The sequence below is a fragment of the Mastomys coucha genome, unplaced genomic scaffold (assembly GCF_008632895.1).
Source record: "Mastomys coucha isolate ucsf_1 unplaced genomic scaffold, UCSF_Mcou_1 pScaffold20, whole genome shotgun sequence".
Classification (NCBI taxonomy): Eukaryota; Metazoa; Chordata; class Mammalia; order Rodentia; family Muridae; genus Mastomys; species Mastomys coucha.
In genome coordinates this window covers 29436690-29446774 of record NW_022196903.1, presented here as the reverse complement: position 1 = coordinate 29446774, position 10085 = coordinate 29436690, and the positions used below count along the sequence as shown (strand labels likewise).

The window sequence follows — 10085 nt, the reverse complement described above, 5'->3', positions numbered from 1 at the left end:
TGAGGGCTGGAGAGATGGCTCAGTGGTTAAGAGCACTGACTGCTCTTCCAGAGGTCCTGAGTTCAAATCCCAGCAATCACATAGTGGCTCAAACCAGCTGTAATGAGATCTGACACCCTCTTCTGGTGCGTCTGAAGACAGCTACAGTGTACTTACATATAATAATAAATAAATCTTTGGGCCAGAGCAAGTGGGGCTGGAGTGAGAAGGAAGAGAGAGGGAGACAGAGAGAGAGAGACAGAGACAGAAAGACAGAGAGAGAGAGAGAGAGAGAGAGAGAGAGAGGGAGACAGAGAGAGAAAGAGAGAGAGAGAGAGAGAGAGAGAGAGAGATGGAAGAGAGAGGGACAAAGACAGAGATTGCCTTGAATCTAAGAAGAGACTTTGGACTTTTAAATGATGTTGAGACTCTTACAGACTATGAGGACTTTTGAAGTTGGACTGAATGCATTTTTGCATTATAATATGACCACATGTCTATGGGGCCCATGTAATGGATTATGGTAGTTTGAATAAGACATCCTCTAAATGCCATATAACACTGTTCCTAGAGAGATGTGTACTGCTAGCGTCTTCTCACTCCAGCTAAGGAACCAACAGCAGATACCAAAGTACAGATACCACCCAAGCCCATCTTGACGAACTAAGGAGTCTTAACACTGACTCAAGACAGATGCTGCACCAAAATCCCATCAGCAAGAGTGACAGCTCAGGAGAGCAGAAGACCTGGAACACAGTCTAGAGGCAGCCCAACAGATTGGAAAGAGTCCTTTCCAGGTGGCTCAGCTCCCATGAGCCCCTTCCAGGCAGCCTGGCTGATCTCTGTCTCTTCTAGTCACTTAAGCTACACCATGTCCCATTTGTTCAGACTGGGATAGCATCTCAAGTGGCTTTGCAAAGATCTCTGTATAATGCCCTCACTAGTGAGAACCATTGTCCTTAGTTTCTCTGGAGTCACATTTCCCTGCGAGACTCTGCTTTTTGATGAACACAAAATTTTAAACCCTGCATTGCCAGGTGGTAGCCTACATCCAGGTTGATTTTTGAGAGACTTGGCTAAAACCGGGTTCAGGAGGAGTGAGTTTCACACAAGAAAGAAGGAATCTACCGGGTGTGACTCTCATCAAGTGAATCAACTTCAGTATTCCGCATGGAAAGGAAAGTCCTCTTCATTACTTGCACTGTAACAACAAATATGAAGAAGAAAACAGTCCACAGAAGCAAAAATGTGATCTGAGACATTCTTACATGGTGTATTCGGCTCTCTCTGTACTCTTCTGATCTCTTCCCCAACAAGACAGTGAACATGGGTCATGGGGTGGGGGACGGGCACACAACATGACCTTCTCCCAAAATACCAGAGGAGTATTAGGGGAGGGAGGGCCTGCAAGCAACCAGTCACCCAGTCACCAGTTAATTGTCGCCATGAGGGGTCATAAGCAAGCTGACACACAGCTGAGGGCCTCAGAACTATTGGCATACTAGAACTCTGGCATTGCTGTGAAGCAGGAAATACTATTGAAGGCAACAGACTGGTTATGAGTAGTAAATTTGATACTAGTATAAACAAAGAGCTTAAGGTGTCTACTGTATGCTAAAGGAGTACGCAGTGAAGGTTGGCTGTGATTAATATTGTCATCCCTACTTTGTAGATTAGAAAAGTGATTTTATGACATCACCAAAACTACCCAAGGCCTCAGTGCTAGTGAATACATAGTAGATTTTGGGTTAGGACCTACTGTCAGTTGACTTCTGAGGCCACCAAATCTACTAGCTTCACATATACTCCTAGTCGATACCCAAACAGGCAAGGTAAAACCCTTGGTTTTACCAAAACGTTAAATCTGCATTTGAGTTGATCAAACAAAAGCAAATCAAACAAACAAAAAATACAAAACCAGCTTCAACTGATAATTTTGAGGAGGAAATTAAATTTATCTCATGTTCCCATGTATCTAGATTGTGGTCTTTCTCCTTCCTCCCGACACCATGGTCCAGGTCTAGTGACTGTCATCTTTTCCATGGGTTATTGTAGTAGTCTCTCAATCCACAAGTAATTGTGAATTTTTTAAGACATATCAGACAGACAGCCTCATGTCATGGCCTATTCCTCTTTCATATCTAAAAATCAAAGTCCTACCCATAGTCTTAACCTAAATCTCAACTTTCTGCTTTCTGACAATAATACTTACTCATTCCACAATATTCTCTATCCCATTCAAATGCTCTGAGCAATGACATTAGAGCTTGTGCAATGGTTGCTATGATTGTCGAGAATGCTATTTCCCTAAATGTTCATGTTACTCATCTTTATCTGTCTCCAACTGCCACTTTGTGAGCAAAGCTTCCCCCTGGATAGTCATGTATGAAAGTATCTATTACAAAAGGTACCTGTACCTTTTGCCCTACTTAGCTTTTCTGTATGGTATTTGTCACTCTCTGAATATATATATATATATATATATATATATATATATATATATATATATATATATATATATATAAATATAAAACTCTGATATATATCTATCAGAGTTACTTTAGTCTCCCTTTCCTTCTGTAGAATATGAGCTTGGGAACAGGCAGTTTGTAGTGTGATATTCCAGACATCTAGACCATTCTTGGCCATAGCACATTACAGGAAGTCACTGGGTAAATGAGTGAGGAAAAGAGAACTTGACTCCCACACAGTGGTGACAGCTCCTTTCTTTAAAATCCCCACTCTGTGTATAAGATTCAGAGACTGAGCATCCAATGACAATGTCTCTGCTCTTAGTGATTCCCTAGGACTCAAACTTCTTTTTAACTTTCACAGCTGCCAGAAAATAGTATTTGAAGACAAAAACCATCCCATAATCCCACATGCCACAACTTATTCCTTCCTACTAACCCTTCAATCTTAGAGAAAGGCCTAATCTACCGTACCCTACCAAACCTGGTACCACTTACGCAAACAGGCCACAGGCCCTCCAGTTCCTGTTGAAGCTGAGAATGGCGGCCATGTCCTCCTCACTCAACTGGAAGTCAAAGACCTAGAAAGACAAGAGTTCCAAAACCATCCTTAGCCAGGAAAGGGCTGGTGGGATCTGAGGTTCTAGGTGTTTCCCCCATTATGTACACATTGCATTCAAATTATTCTGTAAATTAAGAGTGAGTTATTTATAGAGTTTAGTGTTCTAAGAGGGAAGAGATTAGGTTATAGATGTGCTAAGTATGTACAATGATGCCTGAAGTGTATCTCAGAGGACAAGGTTTCAAGTCCAATCCATACGTCTACAAGGCAGTCTGCAGTTGGCTAGCACAATGTTCTGCCTATGGCCTAAATGCTCAACGGTGGGCAGTGGTTTTCTCAGTGATATAAGCCACAGCTGTGATCAGTCCTGACAGGCATGGCAGGTACCATCTGTCAGCCCAATCATCTAAGCTCTATGGAGGCCAGCTTTCTGGCCTACAAGTCGACAAAGCGCTTGGAAGGAGGGAAGACACTCTGTCAATGAAGGAGTGGGATGAGAAGCTGAAGGACAGGGAAGAAGATGCCTCCTTCCCTCCTCTCATCTGTTCCACTGAGGAATGTCAGATGGACAGCCCAGGTCTTACCTGAATGTTCTCCTGTATGCGTGAGGGTGTCACAGACTTGGGAATCACCACTACGTTCCTTTGGACATGGAACCGAATTAGAACCTGTGTATTACAAAGGGAAGGCATGTGTCCAGTTAGTTACAAGGCCTTCTCCTTCTTGTAAAATGACAGCTATCTAAGTAGCTCCCTATGGCTTAACAATTGATATTAACAAAGCCCTTCACCGTTAGGGACACTTTGCCAGTTCCCTTCTGATGCCCCTTGATCCAAGAAACAACTAGGAAATCCTAACTAGGAATGAGGAGGGTAGCCTGTAGTGTATTGGCTTAGACCCTATACAGTTGGCACCTGAACCCGAAGCCTGAGGGCTTGCCAGGAAGCTGAAGGGCAGAAGCAGATCCTTGCCTCATTCATTAATACTAGTGGTATTTTCTGAAGCTCCCAATAGGCTTGCCCTTCCCATTTCTTCCACTCCGGGGAATTAAAAGCAATGTAGCACAGTTGTACACATGACTGTGAGAATGGATTGCTAAATAAAAGGGGGAAACAATTTCACCTGAGCTACTGTTTTCTTGTGCTTCGAAGCAATCTCTTTGATCTTGGGAATCTCCAGGACTACGGGGTCCTCTGGCTTGGCACTGGAGGAAGAAAGATGGCTGGAGTGAAAGTCACCATGGCTACTGCATGCCTGTGAACACCACTGCCAGGACAGCGTCAAGGTTGAGCACGGCAGCCTTTTCCCTCTGCAAGGCAGGCAGGAGGATCTTTCCCCTGGATTCCCACATAGGACCTAGTACTTTGGCAGTTTGAGAAGACTGCCCTAGAATTGGACATCAAAAATGGAGTATTCAGGGGATCCGACATTCTGTCATTTTAAAAACACTTTACCATGACAATCCCACTTGGGTTGCCAAACACATTAGCATTGGTATATTTTATCTGTGCCTTAGAAATTACATATTAATAGAACAAATTACAAAATGCTAATTGTAAGAATGGTAGAAAAAAAATAGCCAGTACTCTGAAGCCTTACAAGGGTCTGTCTGGGGAGCCCAGGGGACTGTAGGCTGTGACAGCGATGCCCTTGGAGTGACAGTACTGGATCAGTTTTTCCTGGGTGAGGTAAGGGTGGCACTCGACCTGCAAGAGAAAACATCTCCATCACTAGGAAGTAGGCCTGCTTTCTGAATGGCTCAGAAGGACCTTTCCAGACAAGAAAAGAAGAAAAGACTAATGCAAATCATTAATAGATGTGCTACAAACCAGACCCAGAAATCCTACCACCCTGAGCATCCTAACACAGACCTCAGAGACCTTCCTCCCACCTCCCTAAGCATCCTTTTAACACAGACCTCAGAGATAAGACTCTGCAGACAGTATTGAACTCCTGGTGTTGAAGCAGGCACAGAGCAGGACCCTGTACCAAACAGGAACTTACCTGGTTGGTCACAGGCTTATGTTTCAGTCCAGGCTTGTTCAGGAGCCTTTCAATCTGGAAGTGGTTGAAGTTAGAGACGCCCAGAGCTTTCACCAGGCCCTGGTCCACCAGTTCTTCCATGCCCTGTCACAGTGAAGAACATCATTTAGATGGCTCTAGGAGAATATAGGGATGCTAACAAGCTTAGTCCTTGGTAGGAGGAATGGCTCCTGCATGGCAGGTTAAGAGAAGCACTAAAGGAGAATTTGAGCCTAAACTGCAATGCCCTCCTGGCTGCTTTCAGCCCTCCTACTCTTTCCCAGCTCAGACATAATGGGGAAGGAGAAGTGAAGGTTTTATTGCTGTCTGCTCTTAGGCAAAAGTGACCCTGAGTGAGTGATGTAGGTTATCCAGAAGACAGTCCACAGTGTAAGGAAAGGAATCGTCCCTAGGGTCTCTCTTTTGGTTTTTTATTTTGTGCTATTAAGGATTTAGTCTATAGTCTCCTGAAAGTGTTTCATTTTCTTCCTGGAGCCTATGTGATAGAAGGAAAGAAGCTACTTCCGGCAGCTGTCCTCTGATTTTCACAAGTAACGCCACATACACCACTCTACAGGACAGAGGGAGAACTAGAGAATAATAGTCCTGAAATTATATCCAGAGCACTTGAGCCTTTCCATACCGGGGTGGAATCTCAAGGGGACCTGAGAAAAGTTTTGTTTGTTTGTTTGTTTGTTTGTTTTAAAACTCTGAGCACAACTTGAAAGAAGTTGGAACCTACCTCCCAGGCATCCAAGAATGTGGATTTACTCATAAGAACTTTGCCTTTCTTGTCTTTGGGTAAAAGCTCATTCCCAGCCTGTAAATGAAAAACAAAAATGTCACTGGGATCCGCATTTAGATATTCACTGGTCCTGCGAAGAGATGTCTCAGGACAGTGAAATAAGAAGTACCCATGTCAAACTCTGGAGAATTCACATAAAAACATAATATTCAAAAACTTCCTGTGTCAGTCTACCGTCAGATACTAGTCCTCTACTTCTGGCAATACGCAGCTGGCTCCAAATGCACTAGTATAGTATAGAAGCCATCATTATCATCATGGAAATTAACCAATATAAACTTGGAGAACATTTTAATTTCAAGGTCACTAGACAGAAGTTTTTATATCAGAAGAGTATGGTTATCTGGGGAAGAGAGTAGCCTTCTTCTAGCCTCGCAGACTGGAGAAGGCTTGAGTTTTGGAGACCATGCCACTATCGCCAAGGCTGTTGATGAGGGCAACAGAATGAGAATCCACATCCCTCCAAACACTGTACAGTATTTCTTTGGGTTGGACTGGCTAACTGCCAATATCACCACACATGGAGGTCACTCCCTGGGCACACTTTGATTAACAGGAACTTATGCAAGATTATCCCAAGACATCCTACCCAGGGCACTCATGGGCATGCATCCAACAGAAAGATGGCTGGTCAGTTGCAGTTTATCTAAGCTGGTAGCAGAAATTACTGTTTCTTTCAAACACAGTTGCAGAAAACCAAGCATGAGTCTTACCAAGCAAGCACCCAGGTGGTGTTTGTTTCACAACCATCCATAACGCCACTTCCCAGGGATCCCATGCTCTCTTCTGACCTCCATAGGCACCAAGCATGGGCAAGGTGCATATATATACACATGTAAACAAAACACTCATACACGGAAAACAGAATAAAACTTAAACCCAACCTCCTGCTTCATCCCTCCCCAGTGTCACAGTCTTGGAACAGTAGCCATTTTATAGTATCTCCCAGAAAATAGAGCGAAGGCAAAGAGCTGCTCCAACCTGAAATCCCTGTGGCCAGTGAATTAGATATAGGTCCAGATAGTCCAGCTTCAGATCTGAGAGGGTTTTCTGGAAGGCTTTCTTCAACAGGCTTTTCTCAAAGAAGGTGGCCCACAGCTGCAGGGTGTGACAAGGGAACATTAGGACTAGGGAGAGAAAGGCCACACAAATCACAGTTATTCTCCCTGCTTTGAGATTTTTACACCCCAGGACAGGCTATTCAGTTATAAGAAATCAGTTAAGAAATGCAACTAGTAGGTCATCGGCTCTTAGCCAGTCAACATCACTTCCTAAGTGTTCCTTTGTGCTCTCAGAATTGGTTTTGCCTCCTAGTCATTTAACATAGTCAGCCATAGACTAGAAATGTTCCTGTGTTACATGCTACATGTTACATGTTACATGTACACATTACATGTTCTGTAACTCTCATTTCTCAGAAGGCAAGAGTTATTTGTGGCTCTTAAATTTCAAGCGTTATGATGCAATAGGAGGGCTGGCCCTTTTAAGTACTCCCTCATCCCCAGGCTGGTTAGGCCCTGTGATGAATGACAATAAGTAAACACATATGTAGGTGTGGCAACTCCAACAGTGGGTGTGTTTGTGTGTGGAAATCTACCCAGAGATAGAATGAAGGCAGGGAGCAAAGGGCCAGGAGACATGCAGGCTCATAAGGCAAGGCTAATAAGCTCTTAAAGCTGTCCAACCCAGACACTTCTACCTGCCTTGAAGCCATGTCCACCAAGTGGACCATTGTACCTTGCTGACGATGAAGAGGTCTTCCCGCCTCACAGCCTTCTCTTTGATCTTCTCTTGGATGGCTTCTCCCACTTCATTCTCATTCTGATACACATAAGCACAGTCAATGTGCCGATACCCAGCATCAATGGCTGCCTTCACAGCTTCCTTAACTTTGCCTGGGGGAGACTGAAAGGCAATAGAAAAGACCATTTAATGCTCCCAAGGCCCCCTCTTAAGGGCTCCACATAGACCAGACTCTCAAAACCACAGCCTTGCTGGACTCCCATTTCTAAGCGGACATGGGAAAGGAAAACACACACTGGGGAGCTGTTCACAGGAAAAGAAAAAGTGAATTCATTTTTTTTTTTTATTTCACTAAATTTTTAGGTTATCATACAAAGTGATAGGTTTCATTCTGGTGTCTTAATACACATGCTGTTACCTTGACGGAATGTGAAATTTCTACTCTGGCTGCAAATCTCACTATTCTCGTAAGATTCCAATCCAGTACAGAAACAAAGAGGGAACCTACCCTCTGTGTATAGAGAAGAGAAACAGAGAAAGACTGGACGTGAGTCAGACACAAGACAAATGGGTTCCCAAGCCACTCCTGATCCAAGGACGAAGGCTCACACCTGTAATCCCAGCCTTCAAGAAGCTGAGGCAGGAGGATTACTCCAAGTTTGGTCAAGGTTAGTCTAGGTTTTATGGAGAGACCCTGTCTGAAGAAATCAAAATCGAAACTAAAACCAGCTCCTGGTAACAAGCCGGCTACAGTGATGGAAACAGCAGAGAAGCTGGAGTTGGAAGAAGATGGACCAATTTCAGACTTGTCTCAAGATTTCGCGAGAAATCTGCTTCGCTGGGCACTGGGTTGGGCCATGGAGCAATTTATCAGCAGAGATTAACACAGCCAGGGCAGACTCTGAGCTGACTCCCATTTTGTTGCTCTCATGCTGCTCAGGTCTTACTGTGTGAGAGACTCACATGGAGTCTTTGTAAACTGTTCAGGCCAGTCCAGTAGCCTAGGCTGGGGCCTGAGACTCTGCCTTTCCCACAGGCTCCGGGGCCACTCAGATGTTGGCATAGTCTCGAATCATGAGCTGGAGTGGAATCAGGGTCATTCAGAACTCTATCCCCTCTCTCAGTCAGTCAGCCAGGAACAAATCAAAAGAGACCCAAGGAAAAGCTTTCTAAGAGAATAACTTCCCTGAAAATAGTTTTTTCCCCTGAAATATAGCACGAATTTAAACCTGACACTCGCCAAGGCAGCTATTGTCATTTCTGGGAAAGGCTCATCTTGGAACTCTGCAACCCAAAGCATCTCCAAACAAATGGATATTGGGTGATAATTCTGGCGTTTCAAAACCAAGGCAGATGCTCTGCAAAGAAGAGAAAATGCCAAGAACCCCCGTCCCCCACCAAAGGCAGCGGGTGTCCCAAGATTGCACACTCACCTTCCAAGTGCCCAGGCCCACAAGGGGCATCTTGGCTTTAGTACTGAGCTCCACGAAAGTGGCCATGGTTGCTGCAGAGACTTCTCTGAGTGAGCGGATGAAATGCCTGCTTTCTCTACAAGGAGGCTGGTGAAGATTTTATGTCTCGGATAAAGGAGGCGGGCTCTCACCACACTGGCAAGCAGCCACAGCCAAGGGTTGGGGCAAGAGAACAGGAACTTCATTCCAATCTTTCATTGCACTGGTTTAGCACGAACAAAGATTAAACTCAGCTCTGTGCAAAGTCTCCCTGGTTGAAAGGTTATCCAAGATAAATTGGTAAGTTTATTTGGGAAGGGTCATTGCCCTGGGAGTGGATATAACTCTAGTGAACTGAGTGGGTGTTCAAGCAGTTTGAGGCAAATAAAAATGTGGAAGAAAAATGAGACATCTTCGTCTTACAGTAACTACTTTGAAATAACTGTCATTGGCCACAGAATTAAGAATGAGGAGATGTCTGTTGCAGAGGAAAATGGCAGATGACCTTGTGGAAATATATATTTTTTTAATGTAGGTCATGGATACCTTTCTGGAAATGCCTGTAATTTAATTTGTATTCATGCATTTTCTTTCAGATTGTTGGGCAAGGAAATTCCCTGAGGGTGAAAATTACCTGCTAGCCATTTGGACAGTATCTTTTCTAATAAAATTCTCTTTCTCTTTCCTTTGCTTTTCCTCCCTTCTTCATTGTCTAGTTTTCTTCTTCCTCCTTTTCTTTTCTTTCAGATTTAGGGATTTGACCAATTGTGTTTATAACAACATTTTTTAAAATTGTGCCTGATTTGAAAACGATCTTTTATGATTATGAAATGTCATGTACTCAACTATGAAAAGCAAAGATGGTTTATAAAGGTGAGAACATATAGCAGAATATTCCCATCACTTCAGTTGCCATTCCCACTGCTATTTTCTTCTGTCTTTGCATATGTGTATTATTAATAATATCCCTGAATATATATGTCTTAGTTCTTATATACTATATGTGTGTGTGTATATATATATATATACATATATATATATATATATGTATA

General features: G+C 43.5%; 1 protein-coding gene and 1 long non-coding RNA gene across 2 annotated transcripts; one reads left to right on the top strand and one right to left on the bottom strand.

Moving 5' to 3' along the window:
• Positions 1 to 298: 298 nt before the first annotated feature.
• On the bottom strand, positions 299 to 9136 carry LOC116098706 (aldo-keto reductase family 1 member B7). The gene is made up of 10 exons (XM_031381468.1): positions 9016 to 9136; positions 7577 to 7744; positions 6821 to 6937; positions 5777 to 5854; positions 5017 to 5139; positions 4612 to 4718; positions 4135 to 4216; positions 3597 to 3680; positions 2949 to 3031; positions 299 to 1180 (listed from the first exon to the last, which is right to left on the bottom strand). Exons 1-10 carry the CDS (start codon positions 9079 to 9081, stop codon positions 1138 to 1140), a joined length of 951 nt encoding a protein of 316 aa, XP_031237328.1. The 5' UTR covers positions 9082 to 9136; the 3' UTR covers positions 299 to 1137.
• A 120-nt stretch (positions 9137 to 9256) lies between these two features.
• Positions 9257 to 9718, top strand: LOC116098707. The gene is made up of 2 exons (XR_004121919.1): positions 9257 to 9333; positions 9630 to 9718. It is a non-coding gene; the product is annotated as an uncharacterized LOC116098707 (long non-coding RNA).
• The last annotated feature ends 367 nt before the right edge of the window (positions 9719 to 10085 follow it).

Excerpts from the sequence above, each read along its gene's own strand:
- LOC116098706 (XM_031381468.1), bottom strand. The coding sequence starts at position 9,081 with ATGGCCACTTTCGTGGAGCTCAGTACTAAAGCCAAGATGCCCCTTGTG. Across the intron at positions 5,140-5,776 it reads CATTCTTGGATGCCTGGGAG|GGCATGGAAGAACTGGTGGA; the intron begins GTAGGTTCCAAC and ends TCACTGTGACAG. Across the intron at positions 3,032-3,596 it reads GCATACAGGAGAACATTCAG|GTCTTTGACTTCCAGTTGAG; the intron begins GTAAGACCTGGG and ends TTGTCTTTCTAG.